Source organism: Pungitius pungitius, chromosome 6, assembly GCF_949316345.1.
Source record: "Pungitius pungitius chromosome 6, fPunPun2.1, whole genome shotgun sequence".
Taxonomy (NCBI): domain Eukaryota; kingdom Metazoa; phylum Chordata; class Actinopteri; order Perciformes; family Gasterosteidae; genus Pungitius; species Pungitius pungitius.
The window spans coordinates 16,761,199-16,784,428 of record NC_084905.1 but is presented as its reverse complement, the minus strand read 5'-3'; the positions used below and the strand labels follow the sequence as shown (position 1 = coordinate 16,784,428).

Sequence of the window (23,230 nt, the reverse complement as noted above, 5' to 3'; positions counted from 1 at the left end):
CTGGAGGTGAAACGAAGTGGGAGGAGACAGTTTGTAAAGTTCACTGAGCAGACCCACCTTCCTGTTAGATGTTCATTCAGGCACGGCTGGAAAGGAACATTTTCCTGACTTATCTCTTGACTAAAAGTGGCTTAAAGTTATTTGTATAACCCAACAAGCGGCATGGAACACAAATTCTTACATTAAATGCGTCGTCTATCCTCCAGCCCCTGTGCATATAAGGGCTGATGAACAATGTGCCAAATCACTTCTATTGGTACCGTCCGGATTTCCCAAAAGCAGCAGCCCAGACTAAAGCTTCCAATACAATGATATTTTAGGCAATTCCTGCGCTTTACAAACTCCTTGGGGAAATATCAGTAGTTCCCAATTCATCAATAAAGAATGTGTTTTGTTGGTCTTTGGAGGTTTCTTTAATAGAGAAAATGCTTCAGCTGACGTTTTATTCCGAATCACCTCAATTAACAGGCAGGGAAATCCCAACTGCAGCATTCAAGTGACTTTGGATATGGACACACAGTAATACACAGTTCTTATTGTCCCAGAAAGAAAGGCTTGGATTAATAATGCTTTGGTCTGCTTCTAAATACCACATGTATTCTCCTAAAAAGGGGAATCTGAGTTTGGAAAAAGATGTGGTTGTGGAAATGAAAACCAAATGCTGAATAAAATGCTGATGTTTAAACACTCTTTTCAACACTAAATACATTGTAATGCCATTACACATTACATTAAATATTAGACCTTATTCTAGTGGTTGTCGAGGGACCTTCAAAATGGAGGGAAATTAAGAGCAGCAGGACACTGGATCACGTGACACGGAGGTTAGTTAATCTGGCCCTCTTTAAGGCTGCTGCGATCCTCAGGGTGTGCTTTTTCTTTAGTTGTTTTAAAATGAAAAGAGATAATGGAAAGAAACAGAAAGAACATTACCCTTATCTTTTTTTTGCAAACTGTATTAAAATGTAAACTAAATGTAAACTACAGACAGACATAGACAAGCAACTTTTTTAAATACACAGAAAAATGAAAGATAAATCCCTTCAAATTTTTTCTGTTTAAGCATCTAATAAATTCCGCATCTCGCCTCCCACTGTTTCCACATCAGAGATGCTACAAGGCTTTGGAGAGAGAGAGAGCGGCAGAGAGAGAAAAGGGGGATTTAGAGCAGTATCAAGTCAAGAGAGCAGGGGTGAAAATAACTACAAAGACCTTTCTCTGCATGAGAGTTTCCCATCTGTCACAGGATTTTAGCAGCATTAAATAATGACTTTGTACCATCAACTTCTCAATGCTTTTCTCTATATGATATGGTTACATTCCTCTTCAAATGGAATCAACTGCCCTAATCTGCTGGTTTAAAGCTTGGAAAGAGGTGGTTTGGAAGCGGCATCCTGTGCCTTTAATGCAGCTGACTGAACCCATTTTGCATTCAACCTTCACCCCACTCCTCCACCTCCACCTCCTCCCACGCCGCTCCTTTCCCTCTGCTCCCTTTTTACCCCCCTCTTCTTAGCCCCAACAGCGGCTGTCATCAGAATGCAGGGCCTGTCTGGACGACCACGAGTAATTATTAATAAGAGAAGATGACAAGTGAACGTCCCTCTTGAATGCTAAGAGATGCCAGCGGAGACTGGAGATGGCCAGCCAGTCCCTCGCTGTGGACCCTGCAGGAGGCTCCACGCGTTTCAGCCGAAGCCATCCGCATGGGGGTCAGGGGACTATCCAGGTCCCATCCTGATAATCATATCCTTCCACGCTGAGATGCCCTTTGCGTGAGACGGCGTGTTCATAAATAGAGATTTGAGATTTCACACTCTCTCAGACGCGGTTTCAAGCCGGTGTCATACTTACGGGTGGTTGCTCATGTTGAGGTCTTGTTGCTGCAAACAGACGTCCACACTAAATGTCCCCAAGTGCGAAATGAGAGTTCACCACTGCAGAGACCTGGGTCATACCACACCTTTAGAAAATATCAAAGAACAGTGAGTGAAATCCTTAAGCAAATCTATCAAAACTATCTGCCAAGGAAGATTGGGAGATATGATTGGTAGCTTATAGTTGTGTTTAACACAAATGCATGTAAAAATGATCAGTGAAGTGTCCATGCTTCTGCTGCTTCCAAAGGCGAACTGTCCTAAGTTCAGCTTTAGCTATTTTCCTGGGGGGCACTAAACTGTAATGGATTTTAAATCTCATCCGATATATGCTCCGCTCTGTGAATCAGGGACTGGGGAACATCACACCTCATGCATAGCAAGTATAGCGGTATGCTAGCCCTTTGTGCCACGGGATAGAGAGCCGTTGATGTCCAAGTTTTTCCAGTGAAAGCCCTGTCCAGCTGCTTTGCAGGGAACGGACCAATCCAATCTCAAAACGCTTAACACATAAATGTGCACTTGGCTCTCAGCGTTGCAAAGTAAAAGTAATACTGCAATTGGCTCTCAAAAAGAGACAAATTCATGACTGCAATGCTTATACATTCGCATCCTTGCGTGTGTGACACGCGGAGCCACAGAGAGGTGAGGAGTCAGCATTCACAGCCGCAGCAGAAGAATGTAGTGGAGCACAGCAGATCAACTGCTACTCAGGAGAAATTAACGTGGGTCATTCAAGGGCCGAGAATGACAGCGTTTCACAGCAGAACCCCAAAACATGTTTTTGTATAATAATCAGGAAAAAGCGGTGCCATCAGATGAGCTACAAGTCACACAGCCATCACTTAACAAGGTGCTAGACTTTCTGTCAGGAGAACGGAAAGGCAAGTTATTTAATGCGGAGTAAAGTATTGCTGGATATGAGTAGATAAATAAGAGATTGATCTTCACAATCATTGTCTTGAGCTGCCACTTATTACAGTGATTCATCAGCAGAGGTGGCTGCTCACGAAGACAGCAATTTCTACTATTCTATTTCACCAAATAAAAGCAGGCACTGGGGGCCATGCAGCCTTTCTGCATTTCACCCCATCAAAATGTATTTGCATTCATTTCCCACCGTCGTAGCTACATTAACAGTTAATGGTGCTGGCACATCTTCCCAGTGTGCCGAGAGGCCACACGGTCTCATCCCTGAACCAAAAACCAACACAAATGATGCAACTACCCAGCGCGATTTTAAATTAAAACACCATGCACAAAAAAAGAGACCACACCAACCTCGTATGTTTCCTACATTGTGTTAAGTGTGGTCGTGACTCCTTCGCCCTCGCAGTGATGTGGGTAATATCTCCCTTCACGCTGATGATGATGATGATGATGATGATGAGGGTCGGCGCGAGAGAAGCTCGGATCTTGCTGTGTGTAGGCTGCGATTCCCCTTAAATTTTGCGTTGGCCGAGCAACCGTATCGCCTCTCAGAAGACAGCGCACGACGAAAACACCTCCTCCGGACCGGAGGCAGCATCCTTCAGCGGAGGAGACGACGCGCCGTCTCCGAATCAGGGGGGCAACGACATCTTCGGCTGGGGAGAGGCACAATGCGCTCGCAGGGCTTCCCCCCACAATCACAACGGGGACTCCATGTGCTCGGAAAAAAAAGAAAAAAAGAAATAACGAGCAGAGGTTCACTAGCGGGGAGCTGTCCAGGTGCTGAAAGAGAGGAGGGATTCCAGGGGTTCCAGATGTGCAACGCGCGGCGCCGTCAACGCGCTGCTAGGTTTGATCCACACGCACATACACGGTGATTTTAAATTGCGGATAGAAGTAGTCTCGATTCCAATTGAGCCCAAAAAGAGCCTGCAGACGTCTCCTCTTTCTGTGTCGGCCCATAAGCGTCAACGTATAAAAAAAAAGAGAGAAACTCTCGCTTCACTTCGTCTCTTGAGATTTAGAGTTCCTCGCGATAACACGCCATCCGCACGAAAAGGAAGAAGAAAAAAAACACCACTACTCGTACAGTGACCTCAGTGGTGTGTTCATGACCAAGTCTGCTGTATTTAAATGCAGTGTGACATACATATAAGTATAGATTTATACAAAATAATGTATATTCTTCAGTGATACATACACACACATCCCTTCCCATCAAATGATCAGACATTAAAGAGTCATGTCCTCAAAATAAAAATCAGTTAAAATGTGGTCCATTGTGACTGATTAAACTACCAAATGTATAGAAAGTAGTTAAAAATAAGCTCACCAAAGACAGTGACAAAGTACGACTAAGATTCAGTGTTAATATTTAAATGAAATGATTCAATACTAGTTTAACCAGAGTAGCCCCTCTGCGTTATGAATCTTATATTTTTTTACTTTTATATTACCATACTGCCGTATTACTTTAACTTAAGTTAATCATTTGAATAGTTTATCCACCACTGGAACGCAGTGAACAATCCACAATGTACAACATGAATTATTAGTCTGAAGGTAAGTTCCCACGAAGCCATTCATGCTTTCTTAAATACCAGTCATTCTGATTTCTTCTCACCGGCCCCAGGTACGCTGCGTTCCCACGCACAACAGGTGAGTTCCTCATTCGTCCCATGATGCGACCCGAGAAACCCACAGAACAAAAGCTAAATATAACACGTTGTAGTCTGACGTCAGATGTCAACGTTGTCTAAAGCTGTGCAGCTCGTGTTAAATGACACCTTCCGCCCCACAGTAACGAATACTACCAGGTATCGTGACGTGGAGCGTTCTTTCACAATGCAGACAAACTGCAATCACAACATTTCTTTGGAAGGGGGGGGGGGGGGGGGGGGTGACACGCCCACATGAAAGCGCCCTCGGGTAAAAACAAAAAGCAGTTCCGAGGTATTGTGAAGCGTCAGTATGACTCGTCCGCGTTACCTGCTCTGACTACCAAAAGAGCTGGGATTTCACGAGCTGGTAAGGAAAGACTTTCTGAATTTAGTGATGATATATTCCTCTCACCACGCAACATTAGTCCATGACACATTTCAGAGTTAAGAAACGCTTTATAGACCCAGCAGCTTTGATTTCACTGTTGTGCCTTGCTTTCCTCAGTGGGGATTTCTTCCTTTTTCTCAAACACAAACGTTTCTTGCGTGTTTGCAGAAAACAGCAAGCGATCCACATTCCAGATGATGGCAGGTAATAAAACAACTGATCACGAAAAATAACCAATCCTTTTAAAGAAGTGATTGTTCAGCCATTTTTAAATTCCTGGAATATTTTTTTTTTTTTTTATGTCTGTAGACCACGGAGACCTTTGCGACGGGCAGGAAGCCACGTACTGCATGAACGGAGGGACTTGCTATAAAATACTTTCCATGAACACACTCTCCTGTGTGTAAGTAAAAACAAAAATTATAATAATAATCACACACCTACATTCTGAATTTTCCTTGATATAAATAATGTCTTTAGGAACGTATGGATTTCATTTTGGAATATCTGTCGCTGTCACAAGCTGTCATATTAATGATGAGTTTTCCTCGGTTCTTAAACCAGATGCAATGAAAGTTACAAAGGCAGCCGATGTGAGCAGTTCCAACTCTTCAGCGTCAACACCAATGCAACAGAAGCAGGGCTAATTGCAGCCTTGGTCATCGTTGCTCTCCTAATCTTAGCCTTGCTGGCAGTTGTTATCTACTTCATGCGCAGGTAAATACATTGTGCAGTAAGGATTACCACTAAAAGTGTCTAAAAATAAGTGCTTCACACATTATACAATGCTGGTATTTTTCTACTCAGGCGGAATGTATACTTCGATAAACCAATAACCATTACTTTTGTTCCCACGTAGGGTGTTGAACGCCAGGCAACAGAACCAACAGAACCATCCGACAGAGTATTGGAGAGTAAAACCCAGAGTATGATCTTCTGATGTGTTTCTCTTTTTGCCGAGTATTGCTGCAGACCGCAGCCACCAAACAGCTGTAACGTAAGAGGCAACTCCTCGCAGTCAATTAACGTCCACGAAGAAGAAAGAAACCTTTTAAATAACACTAAGCCAAGCGTTGACTGACTCAAACACAACAAACTCGGCGTCTCTTTGAAACCCAAATTGACAGTGAGCTGTTGCCCAGAACGATGCCATTGCAGCGTGTTTAGCATCTGGTGTTTGCAGCGTTATCCCTCAATACTGGATCAGGTTTACATAATGGGAAAATAGGGTCAGGGTTGAAAAATACCACGTTTATCCTGTCAAGTCAAGAACTGACGGAACACCTCATGAGATTTTTTGAGTCCACAACCTTTGGTTTGAAAGATGGAACTGGTGTTCCTCGCATGACATTTCAAACTGTGCTTTGCCTGAAACCTACAAAGCGTTGTAATCTAATTGTATCTGAAATATTATTCCTAATATTGAGTTATGAAATAACCTCTTGTGTCAATTGATGAATATACTCAATATTCTATTAAATAAAGTTTGTGTTAATACATCCAATGAAGCCCGCTGTGTGATTTCACTGTCCGGCCATAATCATCATCCCTTTATTCCCAGGCGTAACCTTCATCCCATTCTTAATCCTAAATTGTTTCTTAAGGCAAAACCACTTGAAGGAGCTACGACAGGCCAAGATGACCTCACTCTACTGTGTGTCGGGAGTCTGTATAATTAGCTGATCCCAAGCCAATCACCAGTCCCTTGAATCTAAAAACAGGGGCACGGGAGATCCCAGCAGATTTCTAATGGAAATGGATGCATCCAATCCGCTTGGATTCAGCGAGGTTACGAGATAGTTAAACGCGGTCCTTGTTGGACCACAGAGCCGAAGGTTTGTGGGTGTCTTCCTTTTGACAGGATTTCAAGTATTCTCCAACACGTGCCCCCTCCAATGTGTAAACTAAGTGTGAATTACCACCAACAATCTCGATATAAATCATAAAAGTCGGCTCAGCAGTGGATACATTGTGAAAGTGTCAGCCTATTGATAATTAATAGACGAGGAAATAGCTGTTCGAGGCACCCTAAAAGTCACTAAATGGGGTGTAGAGACACGGTTTATTATGCAGCTTTAAAAAAACGACCAACGTCTTTCCATTGTGAGTGAAATGTAAGGACATCAAGCCGACAAACTGATGCCATAATTCAGTGGCTTGTTTCTATGTGTTGACTTACGGCAACTTGCCTCCACCTAGTGTCAGCGTGTCGGCGTTGCAACGGAAAGTAAGAGGAGTTCACGTCGCAAAGATCCATATCAAACTTTCATGGCTTCCACTCTCTCTTACAAGCTTCTGGCAGTGTCAAACTCATGTGCAATTTTCAGCGCTGTGCTGTTCAGCCCAACCGACTGCATGTTGGTGATGATGGTGACGACCACTCCCCGGGGGACCTGCCCGTCGTTCTCATGCAGGCCCTCGCTGGGTAGCACCAGGAGGACGCTGCTCGCCCCGACGGCGCCTCCCGTGTGCGACACGTAGTGCCTCCGCTTCCTGCACTGCCCGTACTGCTGCAGCTTCTCCACCACCAGCCAGCCTTGGGCGTAACGCCCGTCCTTGTCCCAGCTCGCCTCCGTCCTGTCAACCGGGGACCAGAGGTCCACCGCCGCTTGGGGCCCGAGGAAGCCGGGGAGGAAGCCCCCGGCGTCCTTCAGGTGGGCCACTTGGTAGCTGTAGAGCAGGGCGTTACCGAACAGCAGCAAGTCGCCCACCGTGGAGAGGAAGCCGCCTCCCGCCCACTTGTAGGAGTTGTCCACATACGGACAGTTGACGACGCGCCCTCTCTTGTTGAGTTGATAAAATCTGTGGAGGAGCAGCAACCGTGGAAACGGTCTCATTGTCGGAGTTCATGTCGTGAAACAAATCCGACGTGAGTGACTAACAAGCTCAAAGAAGTAAACAGGCTCAACAGGGTGTTCTGATACCAGTGTGGTTATTACATCCAGCGCCCATCGTTAAATATGTAACGTTTAACAGAGTTAGAAAATGCTTTCATTATGGTAATATTTTACACTAAAAGATTAAATTGACAGTAAAGAAGGTTCTATTGTATTAGTTATCTGTATGTATTCACCCATGATTCACAAAAGGTTAAAAATGAGGCACGTCATAAGGATATGAATCATATTCGGTCTTATCAGATTTACATTTAGTCTTTGAATCAATACTCTGTAAACAGACAACACAGAAGTTCAGGTAGTGGATCCAGTAGCGGGAAGGAAAGATGAAACAGCTCTATAAATCTCCCCTCTACTCATTTGTGACACACAGCAATTATGGGCGTAGCTTGATATTACCGTGACTAATATTACCTTGAGCGGTGGTAAATAATAGGGTCGTTCTTGTCGGGCACAGTATTAAGCATCCCCAACTCGTGGAACATGGCCATCATGACGTCCAGGAAGTGTTGCCCAGCAGCTCGCTCCACGGCAGCACTAAGCAGGGTAAAGGCGTGGGTGGAGTACAGAAAAGTGGTGCCTGCGCAGAATAAAAAGAAGAAAAAAAAACTCATCAAGAGCATTGAACCACATTTGAATGATTTGGCAAGCAAATACGTGCTTTACCGGGTTTGAAAATGAGCGGGTCGTCCTTGAAGAGGTCCAGGGCCTCCGTGACACTTTCAAAGTTGTCTTTCAGGTAGTATTCCTCATGCTCAAACTCCTTTTTCCTCTCCTGGGTGCCTTCTTTGCCTGTGGGGTTTGGTTCCGTTGCAGGTGGAGCTTTGTTTTCGGAGGAACTCTTTTCATCCTCTCCCCTTGCCGGCTTTAAGAGACGCTTGGCCTTCTCCCTGGTCTCCTTCACTTTCTTTGCGTCCTTCTCATAATGGCGTATACCACTCAGGTGGGACAGAATCATGCGCAGGGTTATTGTGACCTGCAACGAAGGGCGCGTGCGTGAGCTAAACATTCCCTGTCAAAAAACAAAAAGAAGAAAACCTCGGAGGTGCTGTTCAAGCGGCTTACGTCGTGTCCGTTAAAGCGCTTCTGGGGAAATTCGGGGACGTATTTCTGGACCGGGACGTCAAGTTCCAGCTTCCCCTCCTCGCAGAGTCGTGCAGCGGCTGCAGATGTGAGGGGCTTACTGATGCTGGCGATGCGCATCACGGTCTCTGGGCCGCACGGCACCCGGTTCTCCAAGTCGGCGTAGCCGATCCCTGAGAGACATGGAGGTTTTAAATGATCATATTGAGAGATTGAAAGTTTTGCATGAAAACACATGAAATATGAATTGTGAAAACCCCACTGTAACTTATTTACAGAGTTGATTTTTAATAGATGTCAGGCTTGTGCTGGTTTGATTTCATGGCTTTAAAACCCTTGTTTGTTTTACTTTTCTTGTGGGCAGTGAGCCGATGCTCATGCCCCTTTTTAAAAGCGAAGAGCTGACTTCAGAGGCACCGACCTTCGCTCCAGACTTCCGCCCCATCCACAGAGACTCCGACCACCAGCCCCGGAGCCCCGACCTCCGCCTGCGGGACCGGACACAAACACCCACGTGACGCACCGGGACACCCGGGGTGGAGTCAGGATAGAATAAGCGAGGCTAACGTTACCTGTTCGCTTACCTTTATCCTCTCCACAAGCTCCCTGCTCGCCTTTATGGCACCGCCGTATCGCTCGGTCCTGCACGCGTCCTCCGCCGTTGCGTCGCAACAGGAGCCGCTGGCGGCGTCTTTTCGGTATTTCAGTCCCAGGGCCACAGCGACGCCCGCCGCCGCGACCCCGCGTATCCACATGGTGGACTTTGACGTGTGTTTAAAAAACGTCGTGCTCGACCTCGCGGCGCAGCGTGTTTGCTGGTGACTGAAAGCGCTCTTTCGGAACCGCGGCGGCTTCGCTCGCGACGCCAACGGAGGAGGCCCGCGCGCCGCTAGCAGCGGACATTTGGCACAAACGCCATTTGGCGAAAACAACCGGGACATAGTTGGACGTGTGGATTCTCTCTTTCTTATTTTTGAGACAACTGATCCTGGTTCTTCTGGTTTTACGGCGGGTGTCGTGCAGCTTAATGAAGCACGAGCGCCCCCTGCTGCTGCGGAGTGACACTCGGACAATTGATTATAATTCGTATTATTTGAGTGTTCAATGGTCCAACCTTTCATTTTATCACTCATCAATACCCTGATAGTGTACCTTAGTGATGATGTGGGCCTATGGGCTAAGTGTAGAAGAGTGACCGGTGCGCCAGCATTTTTTGTTTTACTTTTGAAGTAGTTTTAAGAGCCAAATATTGTGTGCAATAGTGATGTTATTGTCTGTGTACACACACTAGGCTGCACTAGGGTTCTACGCTCAATCAATGGGGGTTCGGACTAATTTTGCAATAAGTTTTTGTTATGTTTGTGTTCATGGAGCATTTAACTGCCAGTGGAAAGAAATGGACTGGTTTGCTGGTACTAGCACACGAATACTGTGCTGCTTGATAAATTGATTTTGGTATTTATGGTCTAAAATGAATTGAACGTAATCATTTTTATTCAGATGTTTGTTTCATGTTGAGGCACATTTGACTAAATAATCAAAAAACATACAAATTTACCCCCTAACCATAAAATATACATAAGCAGTGGGATTTTAGGTTGACAGAATGATGGGGAAAATACCAGAAAACTGCCCAATTAAAGAAAATGTACAATTGGCCATCTCCCACATTTAATATATATGTGTTGTATAGAAATGTCCTAGAATGTGTTCCATTAAGTGCTGCATACTCCTCTTGTCTGTGCCTGAATTCCATCTAAGTTCCCAACATGATATTTGGCTGCTGATCCAGATGCTATAAAGTTGTAATCTAACACAGATCTTATCAAAGGCACACACCAGCCACACATCTTATCACATTCATTACTTCAGCATTTTCCCTCTATTTTCCTGATATTGTCTGCCCATGTTAACCAGGCCTCAAAAACTACTCCTATCACTGTTGCAAACCCCTCTAAATCGTACACATCTGTCCTTAGCTTCACCCTTTGCTTAATTCTTTTGCAAGGAAAAAAACCTCACGAAAAGTCTTCAGTTTCCTGGGCATTGCATCAGGTTTGATTCAATCACTTGTCATTCATGAAGGTAACCTCTGGATGGACAAAACACTATGTAGACTAGTTAGAAAACTTTCAAAACGTGCCTTTTTATTTTCATGATTTATAAATTTCAGATATGATAATCACATGACACATCTACATTAATACAATGCTAAAACAATGCACAACCAAATGACTGTATAGACAAGATGGACAAATGTTGAACCATGGTTTTAAAGGATAAGAATATACTGCAATGCATTGATTTAACAATGCAGTAGCACCAGTTTAAAAGATGACAGGCATGGCCAAGTTATACCAAGACTGGTTAAGAAAGTTTCTGGGAGGAGGGCATATATTAGACAGAATTCATGTGCAACATTTCTCCACTTTGTCCATATGTATGTGCATAATCTAGGTGGAATGGAACGGACCAGATTAGCTACATTGCAATAGAAACTCAACTTACAAATGTTACCGCCAAATGACTGGTCAAAAAAAGCTTTCTCAAGGATTGCAAAACGCGGACATCCTTACAAGATTAAAAACTGGCTTGCGAAAAATGACATTTATTTGTCGGGTTTAGGCCTCATCAAAGGGAATTGTTAAGCTTTACTTCCCCTTAGCTTTGCTCCTTGGTCAACTTCCGCTGAAGGCAGGACGGTGAAATAGGAAATGCATTTAGCCGTTTCATCTCTACCATCGGCAAGGTTTGAGGAGAGAGGTTTATGGTTTGCAAGGTGCATGTACAAAAAGCCAAAAACCACAGTGCATGTGGGGTCAGACCGTGCTTTCACAAATTATTCAGTTCCATTAGAGTCTGGTCCAGCATCTGGTGCATATCGAGGTTCTCTTCCTTTGCTTGTGACAGTTTTTCTGTTAGAACATCAAATGGAGAAGTTATAATCTCACACAATCAAGCAGTAGTTATTGGTTAGCTTGCATTAATAATCAAGCAGGCTACATCACTACGGTCACTAAACACACACAGAAAACGAGAGAAACACTTTGAGTAAACGGCTCCTTTTAGGATGTGCAAGCCACCATGCAAACAGTTCACAACAGAAATCCATTAAAAATATATATTATTGTATTAGATTATATTACCGCGTTGCAAGACAATACATTGTACATTTATGTCCCTGATTGTCACCATACTTCAATTACATTTCCACAAACAGCAACACAGATTTCAAGCAGTGCGAGCATCGTACGTGGACGATGCCAACGGAAGAACTTTGGATCTTGCTCTGGATCAGATTGTCACACACACACACACACACACACACATTAAACCATAACAAACAAGTGAGACATCCACACAGTTTAGTCATCGTTCAGGGCCAAGCGCAGTTCGTTAGTGAGAAGGCGGTTTTTCTGAAGTTGATGGTGGAGGCGATCTTTGCAGTCAGAAAGCAAGTAGAAAAACAGAGAGACAGGAAGTCAGGAGAAAAGAGGAAAAGCCTGTTGACACTTACCTTTTCCATCAGTAACTCTTAAAATGTATAAAACACACCGACACTAGCTGAGTAGCCAATAAGTAACACGCAGTGTTTTGATGTCCTTGTTCTTGAGAGGCGGTTTTGTGTGTGGGGTGAAAAGGACGAGAAAGTTTAATCCAAATAGGTCAAAAGATCAAATGGCAGCTTAATAATAAAACCTATGAACCAGGTGAGTTTGGGAACGAAATAGAAACAATAACTGCGTTCTGACAATGTGAGAACGAGGCTCACTCATTAACCTGCAGTCCGTCTTGAATTATGACGTTTCAAAAGTAATGGTGACAACTTTAATAAAAACACTCAGAATATGTGATTGTTTATTTATTCAAATAGATGACAGGATACTGTGTATCATACAAAGCCCAGGTCTCATAATCACTAATAGCAATTAACTCCATTTTTTTCCAGCAACCACATGAGGCTCAAATCTTACACACTGTTCTGTACTCCACCGTTCCACTCTTTACTCTCCTACTTCACCACAATCTTCCCGATAACAATCCAACACTAATAACTCCCTACAATTCTCAAGTCTTTCAAGGCATTACTTAATGTTGAAAAGTGCCTGCGTTCTTCAGGCTCGAATGCTAAGAGAGAAGACAACTTGGCTCAGCTTTCAGTCCAGTACCTGTAGTTGTTCTGGGTTTCTGTCCCTACTGTGATATTCCTCATATCTCAGCTTCACAGAAAGAATTTGAATGAAATAAAAAGAACACAAAAAAGCCGTGTGAAACTTATCGTTGAGATGCAGAAAAAAAATGAGGATCATGACTTAAAATCAAGGCTACTTAGTTTAATTCGAGCCACTTGAAAATAAATAAATTAAAGAGAAAAAAAGGAAAAAAGGACAGAGTAAAGAGATACAGCTTACATAGAAGGAAGGACGTTTATTTTTTACACAATGCAGAAAGATTCTAGGAGTCTGTACAAGTGATGGGATGCAATCGACTTTGACTTGAGGGTGAAAACATGAGGAGGAAAGGAAAGCAAAGACAGAGGGGGACGGGGAAGTTGAGAGATGGCTGGAGGGAGCAGACAGATGCCGCTCAGCCGGCAGGAGGCGTCTTTGATGAGGTGTGAAATATTTATCTGAGTGGGAGAGAAGAAGCACAGTGAGCCAGCGGGTCGGCGTGGGACCCACGGGAACCGGAGACGTGCACCGCAACGCACCAGAAAGCGCGACGGCGGGGGCATCGCGAGGTTAGCGCATGCCGGCAAACACGACCATGGGGGGGGGTCGGACCAACGCCTTCCTCGGATTAGAATGGGAGGTTTGTTGCTCAAGCGATGCTACGTTGTGAGTTAACCGTCAACCGGTACGACCGCAGAACTAAAGGGGGGCTCTCGCAAAACACACCGGGGGGGGGGGGGGGGGGGGGCTTTCTTCTGGACAGAAGTAGACCATGTTAGTAGAAGAAAAGGGACAAAACACTCATAACCTCGGATTCGAATACGAGTAATTTAAAACTCGACTCCCATGCATTGCCGGAATGTAAAAATATAATATTTAAAAATATCTTGGAATCTGTAGAAAATGCATTGAATGCCAAATCGGCAATCCATAACAGTACACGTCCAGTGTATAGTTATTCTCAAAACATCAATGATACTGATACAAAGGACCTTCAGTATCATAACCACACAAATGCAGAAGTGTGAAGGAGAAACCAGACTGAACACATTCAACTTTAAGACTACATCCAAACACGCGTTACCACTATTGTGAGACCAGAGGGGGTGTATGTGCTAGTCGCTACGAGTAGACGGACACACACGGGTGGAGAGCAAGGCGAGGTAGCTGGTGTTACGGTGCAGGGGGGGCGGAGGAAAAAAAACAAGCAGGCGCAGCGAGTTGAAATTTACATGGAGGTCATGTCGTTGAGGGCGTGGTCCAGCTCCTCGCTGATGGCCTTGTACTTCAGTTTCTGGGCATACAACTCATCTATCGGTGGGCCCGAGGGGTGCAGGGGGAGGGACGGGGGCAAGAGGCGAAGGAGCACAGGGCGAGGAGGTGAAGGGTGAAGCATCCAGAACATTGGCGAGAGAGAAAAAGATAGGAAGAGGTGACAGAAAAGAAAATTGAAGGCGAAGGGGGGGGAAAAAAAGGAAAACAAAGTTACACCAGAAAATGACTGAATGGAAGTGCAAAAATCCCTCAGCGTCATGAAGAAATGGACCATATGTTTCATTCCAAGCGTGACTCCTTGACCACCAAGTCAACATTCAAGCCTGATATCGCTGATGAACATGAAGCGGGTCTGTCCTACCATAAAATACTAGAAAACAAACCAACTGCACTAATGGTCACCACACATAAATATGATGCCGTCTGGAAAATGACGGCATCAAGACGGAAGCAGAAATACAGTTTAAGAGCAAAGCAAACAAGAGGCTTAAGAGATTTTCTTTTTGCCATGGCACCACCACTGACACAATAACCCTTTCAAAACCAACAAAGTGGCTTTCCAGGGAGGAGGGCAAGAAAATCCTACCTTCCAAGTCATCAATGGTCTTCTCAAGCTTGGCTACTGATCTCTCAGCAAACTCAGCACGAGTCTCAGCCTGTGTTACAGAGACAAACCAAGGAGTGAGTCCGACGCTCAAAGTGTCATACGGGGGGGGGGGGGGGGGGGGGGTCAGCCTGCAGCTCCACACTCATGAAACTTTACCTCCTTCAGCTTGTCGGTGAGGACCTTGATCTCCTCCTCGTATTTGTCCTCCTTCTGTGAGTACTGTGGGACAAAAAAAAAACAATGACAGGTGTCAGACATATGGGTTCTGCGTCGTTCATAAATGTTTACAGATATGGATGGGTTAAGAAATAAAACTCAAGGGAAGAAGTCCGGCTTCCCGAAGGCTGGAGTCTGACAGCATGCACCCGGCCAGAAGGCCGCACTCACCTTCTCAGCCTGGGCCTCCAGTGACTTCAGGTTGTTGGTCACAGTTTTCAACTCTTCCTCAAGCTCGGAGCATTTGCTGGTGTTTTAGATGAGGGGGATGAAGTTGCGATGGATAAGGAGAAGGGGTGGAGAAAGAAGGAGGGAAGCGAGGATGGACAGAACCGGAGGTGGACACGGACCAGGAGGAAGAAGGAGGGAGGGAGGAAACAAGACAAATAAGAACTACAGGGATTCAACGAGTGCTTTAAACAAGCCTTAATGGAGCAGGACTGTGAGAATTGTTTTTGTGATGAGACAAAAAGTAGTGGGTTATTATTTTGGTTTAATTAATTTGGTTTAAAGCTATATGTATATATATATATGAATATAGATATCATGCTTTATATCATGCGTATGTGGTGTTATTCTTGTACAGTCTCTGGCATGTTAGAGACATAAAAGAGTCCAAGTACTCTGAATATAAGAGTAGAAAAGAAGAGGCAGGTGCAGCAAGCGAAGCGGTGGGGACACTTAACAGCATGAAGGACAGAGGGAGGAGTTATGCATCAGAGATCTGTGTTAGTTCCTGTTTGCAGTACCTTTGTGACGGAGCAGTTTAGTGATTTCATGCCTTGCTCCAAGCCCCTTAGCTCTTCTTCCCCTCTCCGAGTCCGCCTGTTTATGGGTGCGGCGTACGCGTGCAAGCCAAAACCATTCAAACCAGTGAGAGCATGCAAATAATGAGCACATACAGTATGAACACAGGGCACACGGCCTGAATGGATACCAAGTCGTACACGTTGCGTATTGGTGCTCAGACCTCAACCGTTGAAATGCTAGTGCACATGCAAAAGTGGAAGTGCAGCTTCAGTGCGTGTGAAGGTGGGACCTCTTACCCTTCATTCAGCTCAGCGCGCTCCTCTGCACGCTCAAGATCTCCCTCAATGATGACCAGCTTACGGGCGACCTTTAGGTGCAGCACAACAAAGTGTTACAATGCAACGAATGAGTCTGACAAAAAGAGCACGTGGTACTTGGTAACACTTGGCTAATGCCCCCCAGGAATTTATTAAGATGAATATTTAACAAATGCTTTATAACTATAATGTAGTTTAAGTTTTTATAATATTTTTTATGTGTTTATTAACGTAAACTTTTTGTCAACAACTATAACTTCTTCTAGGAAGATACATTTCATATTACTACGACTACTGGTGGTGAAGTGTAAGTGAAAGACTCAACTAGTACAGCTCCAATTGAAAATGTATGTAATAGAGTAGAAAGTAATGTTAAATAGATTTACTGAATAAAAAATTACCTCAAATGCATTCTTGGTAAATGTATTAGTAAAAATTCCACAACTGATTACGATTGTATTTTTTGTTTTATAAAGAATGCATTAAATGGTTAAATGTATATTTCCTATTAATGCTTGAGTAAAACAAAGGGCTATCTCATGCATTTATGAAATGCAGGACCAATGTGAAAGTTAAATATCGTTAGAAAATGAAGATATTATTGAACAAATATCTTGAAAATCCACCTCCTAACAAGTCCGTCACACAATTACCGAATGTTACAAAGTCTGCCCGATGGCTGAACAACTTGCCTCCTCATATTTGCGGTCAGCCTCCTCAGCAATGTGCTTGGCCTCTTTCAGCTGGATCTCCTGCAGCTCCATCTTCTCCTCATCCTTCATGGCCCTGTTCTCAATGACCTTCATGCCTCTGTGTGAGGGAGCAAACGTATCAACGGACGTTAGAGAATCAGGAGCCCACAGCCAACGAGGACACAAAGGTCGCGTTGGCCGCTAAATCTTTAACACATCCTTCTAAAGTGAAGGACTAAATGTTTCCTGGCCTGACAAAGGGACAAAGTACTGAATTTGGGGACGTTAAGGAATTCAACACAGCCAGTGTGACAGCACAGAGGCTCCTAAGAGACGGGAGGAGAAACCCACCTCTCGCTCTCATCAGCGGCCTTCTCAGCCTCCTCCAGCTTGGTCAGGGCCGTGGCCAGACGCTCCTGGGCGCGATCCAACTCCTCCTCAACCAGCTGGATACGCCTGTTAAGGGAGGCGACATCGGACTCGGCCTGTGGGGGGGGGAGAGGAGCGAGTGAGTGGGCATCTAGTGGTGGGGCGTCTTCAACAAACAGCATGGAAATTAGGAACAAGTGAGCCCAAAGAAGGTAGGGTAAGTGGGGGAATTGTATTTTATGTGGGTGACTGCAATCACCGGTGAGCTGAAGTGTTTCTGAAAGCAACCTTGCGTTAGAAGGGGGGGAGCCCTGCTTGTCCCAGAGCTCCTAATTGACTATATAGAATAACAACGTCCCAAGCTGATGGGCGCTTCTTGTCTCGTTCTCTCAGGGGTCATTACTAGACCCCTGAGAGAACGGGACAATTACATCGGTATAGGTGTGCTCTCAGGGCACGCAGGGAGAGGACTCCCTGGGGAGATAACAACCGTAGGAGACACTTCAAATTAAAAACCCACCGATCACTTGTCGAACCAACGGGTGAAGCGATCCAGCGTCACAATCATTCAAACTTGTAACGTTACTTCCGCTTTGTGACGTCGCAGCGTTTGACCAAAGTGCATCTGATGGAACGAGGAAGTACCAACGAGCCTGAAGCAACGCTGCCATCTCCATTCAAATGGTTTAACAAGCTCACACCGCTATAGTATGTATCCTTTCTAGGTCACGCTCTTCCTGTGAACACCTATTGTCCTTATAAGGGCATGTCAAAGAGCGCAAACTCTCAGAGCAGACTGGCACCTTGCATGTGGCCCCGGACTATTTATTCGACTTCCTGGTTGCTGACAAATGATTTATTGCAATGTGTAACCTGCGGTTGGCGCGCCAGCAGCGGCGAATAAACGAGAGTTCACCGGAGAGCAGGTTGAATGAGGACCGGGGAACGCAAAGTGCATCGAAGGAGGCGCAAGTGAAAAAAGAAAAAGAAAAGAGGGGCGATTGTAAAGGCGACGCGCTGACGTAGTGTTTTCTTTATAAAAAAAGTAAAGTAATATGGGGGGGAGTGGGGGTAAAGGTTAACAAGTATAAACGCTTAATTAGCCGAGAACAGAAGGCTATCGGAGCGGGCTACTCCGTGTAAAAATATCACATCTTGCGGGGCCGCGGTGCGTCATCAGAAATCCCGCAATATCTCAGCGAAACGAACCCGCACAGGGGGCGCTTTAAGAGGAGCGGGTGATGTTGCGTTTTAATAAGCAGCTCCTCACTGTCTGCAAGCGCGGTAAAATGGAAAAGAAACCCCCCGAAACCAATCTATGGATGCTTACTTGTTCCCTGGCTGCCCTCTGCGCGAGCAACTCCTTCTGCAACGTCTCGGCTCTCTCTTCAGCACCGTCTGCCTGATCTTGTAAAGATTTGATCTTTCGCTTGACGGCCTCGAGCGATGTAGCTCCGGCCATTGTTTTAAGAACGAATTGTCTCAGAAAGGATTTCAAGTCTACGCTCCTCTGAGCCGCGGCGCGATTTTTCCGAGTCAATGGACGAGGTCAAGGGGGCGTCTTTGATTGCGCTGAGAGGCGCGTGCAGAGCTTTCCGAGACGCTGTCTGCGATGCCTGTCGATTTGTCCAGGAAGTACTGCTAAAAAAATTAAAACAAATAGACCCGAAAATGAACTATTATGAATTACAGTGCAAAGATTGACCCTCTGCAGTTATGCCATATAAATAATAAAATTTGAAAATTTAATTGATGCAAAGAAACGATGTATTTTTTTTGGACCAGAACACACCCATTAGTTCCAATGTAGTTAGCTCGCTTGGAGCTGTCTACCGGAGCCATCGCGCCATCTGCTGGTCAACTCAGTGTGGTGCAAGTGGCAGTAAAATACTGTAACTGACCACAGGCCGTTCTGTGCGTCGTCCCAGAATACAGTAACTACAGACTACATTTTAGACTTGGTCAAAACCACAGAAAGCCCTTTGTGAATATTAAAATGGAAAACAAGTTTTAAAACTATATTAGTTCAACTCGTTTGAGCTTGAAGCAATATAAACACCTTCTTACATTAAATGTTATGAAAAAAAAGAAACATGGGCTCACAGGGTTTAAGGGATGTGAATACGGCATCATGTATGACAGGGCAGGCTAAAACTCACTTGACTCTTTTTTTAAAGTAGTCACACCAAGGCGTAACTCGCCACGGGGAATCCAATTAAAGGATTGTTTTTATCCCGAGTGGCCACTTCTAAACCACTAAACCACGCTCCCACGTTGATTCCCCTGATTGACTCTTGTGACCGAAGCATCTGCTGCACCGCACAGTCACACCGACCATGAGGCCTTCACGGGGTTTTAAACTGTAGTGAAAAACAGTTCTCTGGCGACCTAAAGCGTATTTTCTCCAAAGCACGTGGCAACCTCTAACATGCCCACATTTCAATCATTTACATAGTTTAGTTTTCATGTGTCACCCCCCCCCCCTCCCCTCCACACTCCTGCCCCTCCTCCCCGTGGTCAGGAGGGAGCGCAGCCCGCAGCGCGAGCTCGATCTTGACCATATAAAGCGGTGGAGCTATATTTATCCACGCGGCTCGCTCCCTGCGCGCTCGGACGAGTCTGCATCGGGTCACTTTACTGTTCACTCTGTAAAAAAAACACTAAATCCAGCCCTTAAGACTGTACGAAAGAACGCACCCGAGGCCACGAGCACGCAATAGAAACTATGGGTATCAATTCCAGGAGTCATCCTACGGATTCAGTGGATTTGAAATACACAATAGGTGTTGCAGTTAAACCGCCAATCGGACTTTCTTTGGGCAGACTTGTGAGTGATTATGCATGTGCTCCTTTAAATAGCTCATCAGTGGGGAGGGGGTGGAGGGGGGGGGAATTGAACTGAAGAAAATGAAGTTGTGAAGAAGCTGTGGGAATATGGTGCCGTCGTGAACCCCCTTCCTTACTTACATCAGCGGCTTTCTTCTCAGCCAGCTCAAGCTTCTCCTGGGCGTCTTTAAGAGCCTCGGAGTACTTGTCCAACTCATCCTCAGTTCCCTTCAGCTTCTTCTGCAGAGCTACCAAATCGTCTTCAAGCTGATCGGGTGGGGGGGGTTCAGTGCCCGAGCATTATCAGAGGTGATCAGCGAGGAGTGGCGTGAACGCGCACAGGCGCAAGAGCGCGTACAGAGGGACGCACAGGACAGGACAGGACACCAGAAGACAGGAGAGAGGGAAGAGAGAAGAAAAGTTAGGGAAGCTCATGCACGTCGGCATCGTGTACCTTGGTAGCGACTTCTTCTGCGGTCAGGAACTTTTCTTCAGCAGTTTGGAACTCCTCAAACACTTTATCGCGTTCGTCTTCAGATATACGCAATTTCTTTTCCAACTCTCTTATATCGTCCTCTAACTATACATGCACATTAAAGAAAAACACATCGTGAAGTTTAACAAAGCAATACAAACATTAGCATGCAATTATTGAATATATTATTTTTAATTAAACCTTTTAAATTACCAACATAAAATTGCATCCGCCGAAAACTGTTGGTTGATTACTCCAAATTCAACGTTAATCCTAATTTGGGATTATCCATAAAAAGTAATGGATCCACAGCTGCTTTAAACTACTCCTGCTACTTTCTATGGATCTTTATGGATTTTGCGCAAAAAAAAGAAAAACAAATAAAAAACAACACATGAACCGACCTGTTTGCTTCTGTCCTCCGCCGCTTTCTTGTCCCCCTCCGCCTGCTCAGCTCTGTCCAAGGCATTCTCCTTGTCGAGCTTGAGCATCTGCATCTTCTTCTTGATGGCGTCCATGGCTGCTTATTTCTGTTCTGCACCAACAAAACGTCCAAATGAAAACAGCGAGAAGGGAGCGGGAGAGCGGCTGGGGCGTCTGTGCCTGACTGAACACTAAGCTGGAGTACAGGCTATGCCTGACTGTGCCCTGTCAAATATGTACTTTCAAGGGGGGGGTGACTGCATTCTTTTGGACATCCAATACTTTTTCGGAGGGGGGCGTGTGTGGGTGCCCGGGCGTTTTTTTAAGGCTCTGCTCTGCGATTCGTCGCTTCGCAAAACGTTGGACTTTTGATGCGCCTTTATATGGGGTGTGATGGACAATCGGGCAGCTCCCACGGAAAGGCTTCCTGATGCAAATGCTGCAGAAGCCATTTAATGCACGGACGGGACGAAGTTCACTCTCTGCGTGCTAGTTTCCTTTTACCAACGTGGCAACACATTTTTTTTTTAATGCAGCATGTGGTATTTGTGTCCATGTTGAGTGGCTTTTGAGGTTTTTGAATTTCTACTGAATTACTGGACGCTGGAATAATACATGGTGTTTATGTAAATTATCTTCACAGAATGAACTGCTTGTCCTGCAGGCTGAGTGGGACCACAGCTGCTGTAACAGTTGACCTGGCTTTAGTTCACATTTAGGCACTGTTAAAACGTCTGTGTGTGTGTGTGTGTGTGAGTTTGTTTGGGTGGGTGGGTTTTTAAGCTGAGGGCAAGTGTGACAAGTGTGCCGTTAGAGAGGGAAGAGATGCTTTCGATAAGGCCAGCGAGCCCTCGTGGCATTGTTCACAGTCTGGGGAAGTGTTTACCTGATAACGTATCGGATATCCTCTCTGAAACTGTTGATGAGTTATTAGACTGAGGTGGCACGGCGGCCTGTACCAGCCGGCCAGGACCACTTTTATACCGCGATTTCAGCAGCAGGGCTGCTAATTTCAGGCTTTTAAGAAATGTAGACTGCAAAGTGCAGAGGAAGAATATTTCAGCTCATTTGTAGCACATTTAAGTAAGTAAGTTTCACATCTGAATCGGTATGAGTGTGTAGCATTATAGTCAGTTCAGTTCTATGATATTCTATTATTACAATGTAGACATAATTACATTAGTACATTAGCCATTTTGAAAAACATGAAAGAAATACACTTATATCTTATGAAACTTCCAAACACAACGGCAGTGACTGAGGACACACCAAGTGTCTTCTGGTCTTCTTAAGAACCCTCAGGGATATATTTAGGACCTCCTTCTCTTTCTTGCACCTGCCTTCGTCTGTAATATGGATCCATGACTCTGTGTCAAGAAGGCACGGTCCAAAACATATCTTTCTTAAAATAAATCCTGTCTCCTTCAGATTTTGGTCTGTTTTACACAGTATTATTGTGTTTACAATTTTCTCATAGAATATTGTAAACACTATGTTTGCAGATATTGTCTTGAGAATTCAGACATCGGCCTTGTCTTGTATTAACTGAACAGCTAGTTAATACAAACACTATTTAGTTCATCTTGGACCAGTCCATGTTATAACAGACTGACAATTTAATAATTGTAATTAGCATTGAAACGTACTCTTGATAGATGAGGTTTTCTCTTTAAGCAGAATAAAATTGGTGGATGAATGTGACTTTTGGATCACATGTTTGGAAAAGGTCTTTTTCTTGCTACAAGTGAAAATAAAATGGTAGGTTGATGCTGCACAGAAAAGTCTCAGAATATACCAAGATAACGCCTCGCTTACCAAATGAAGGAATGTACTTAATTTAATGTAGAGGGAGTCTTCATATTTGATACTGTGTGCATTTAGTACTTTATGCTGTGGTCATAATAAACATCTTCAGAGTCACTGGTCTTCATCAATGTGCTTACACTGCTGACAGAAAGCGTGATTTGTAATTAGATCTTAGTTATCTCAAACAGCCTTTTCACGTCATGGACTCTGGGGAGGTTTGCGGTGGCACACTGGATCTGCTGTGGCATTCTGTGAATGAAAATAAGCTTTATTTGATTTGATGTTTCCGTTAACGAGTGGCAGAGTACAAATAGCACAGGTTCAAATGCGTTTGCTTTGATTAAAGGAGTCTCAAGTCACTCCCTCGGTCCAGACATTATTGAAAAACTACTTCATTCTGAGTTATATTGAAAAATAAAAGGCACTTGCAAGTTAAAATGGAGCAAAAGTACATAAAGTATTCTTG

The 23,230-nt window shown here is 44.6% G+C and overlaps 4 protein-coding genes across 18 annotated transcripts in view; 1 reads left to right on the top strand and 3 right to left on the bottom strand.

Moving 5' to 3' along the window:
* Positions 1-4,692, bottom strand: part of tmem266 (transmembrane protein 266) — a 29,476-nt gene extending 24,784 nt beyond the window's left edge. The window contains exons 1-2 of the mRNA XM_037451986.2: positions 3,159-4,692; positions 1,855-1,963 (exon numbers count right to left, since the gene is read on the bottom strand). Coding sequence (XP_037307883.2) covers positions 1,855-1,868 — 14 coding nt within the window. The 5' untranslated portion in view covers positions 1,869-1,963; positions 3,159-4,692. The remainder of the gene's footprint in view (positions 1-1,854; positions 1,964-3,158) is intronic.
* A 28-nt stretch (positions 4,693-4,720) lies between these two features.
* Positions 4,721-5,847, top strand: LOC119196366 (pro-neuregulin-4, membrane-bound isoform-like). Its single transcript, XM_037451991.2, has 5 exons — positions 4,721-4,835; positions 5,025-5,060; positions 5,166-5,259; positions 5,421-5,573; positions 5,716-5,847. Exons 1-5 carry the CDS (start codon positions 4,721-4,723, stop codon positions 5,786-5,788), a joined length of 471 nt encoding a protein of 156 aa, XP_037307888.2. The 3' UTR covers positions 5,789-5,847.
* An 807-nt stretch (positions 5,848-6,654) lies between these two features.
* Positions 6,655-10,830, bottom strand: lactb (lactamase, beta). Of its 2 annotated transcripts, none has more exons than XM_037451984.2 (6): positions 9,409-10,830; positions 9,258-9,324; positions 8,819-9,009; positions 8,420-8,729; positions 8,168-8,333; positions 6,655-7,658 (listed from the first exon to the last, which is right to left on the bottom strand). In XM_037451984.2, exons 1-6 carry the CDS (start codon positions 9,967-9,969, stop codon positions 7,142-7,144), a joined length of 1,812 nt encoding a protein of 603 aa, XP_037307881.2. In that variant the 5' UTR covers positions 9,970-10,830; the 3' UTR covers positions 6,655-7,141. The 2 variants fall into 2 exon arrangements, with proteins under 2 accessions (XP_037307881.2, XP_037307882.2); XM_037451985.2 differs by having other exon boundaries at positions 9,421-10,413.
* Positions 10,831-10,961: 131 nt separating this feature from the next.
* tpm1 (tropomyosin 1 (alpha)) lies at positions 10,962-21,179 on the bottom strand. 14 transcript variants are annotated; one of them, XM_037451983.2, is made up of 10 exons: positions 20,940-21,178; positions 20,515-20,640; positions 20,202-20,327; positions 17,217-17,350; positions 16,866-16,983; positions 16,153-16,223; positions 15,278-15,353; positions 15,047-15,109; positions 14,870-14,939; positions 10,962-11,751 (listed from the first exon to the last, which is right to left on the bottom strand). In XM_037451983.2, the coding sequence occupies exons 1-10, from the start codon at positions 21,051-21,053 to the stop codon at positions 11,669-11,671; spliced, it is 981 nt and encodes a 326-aa protein (XP_037307880.1). In that variant the 5' UTR covers positions 21,054-21,178; the 3' UTR covers positions 10,962-11,668. The 14 variants fall into 14 exon arrangements, with proteins under 14 accessions (XP_037307880.1, XP_037307872.1, XP_037307873.1 ...); XM_037451971.2 differs by lacking the exons at positions 10,962-11,751; positions 20,202-20,327 and adding exons at positions 13,250-13,466; positions 14,241-14,319 and having other exon boundaries at positions 20,940-21,177; XM_037451972.2 differs by lacking the exons at positions 10,962-11,751; positions 15,278-15,353; positions 20,515-20,640 and adding exons at positions 13,250-13,466; positions 14,241-14,319; positions 15,856-15,931 and having other exon boundaries at positions 20,940-21,176.
* Between the last annotated feature and the right edge of the window lie 2,051 nt (positions 21,180-23,230).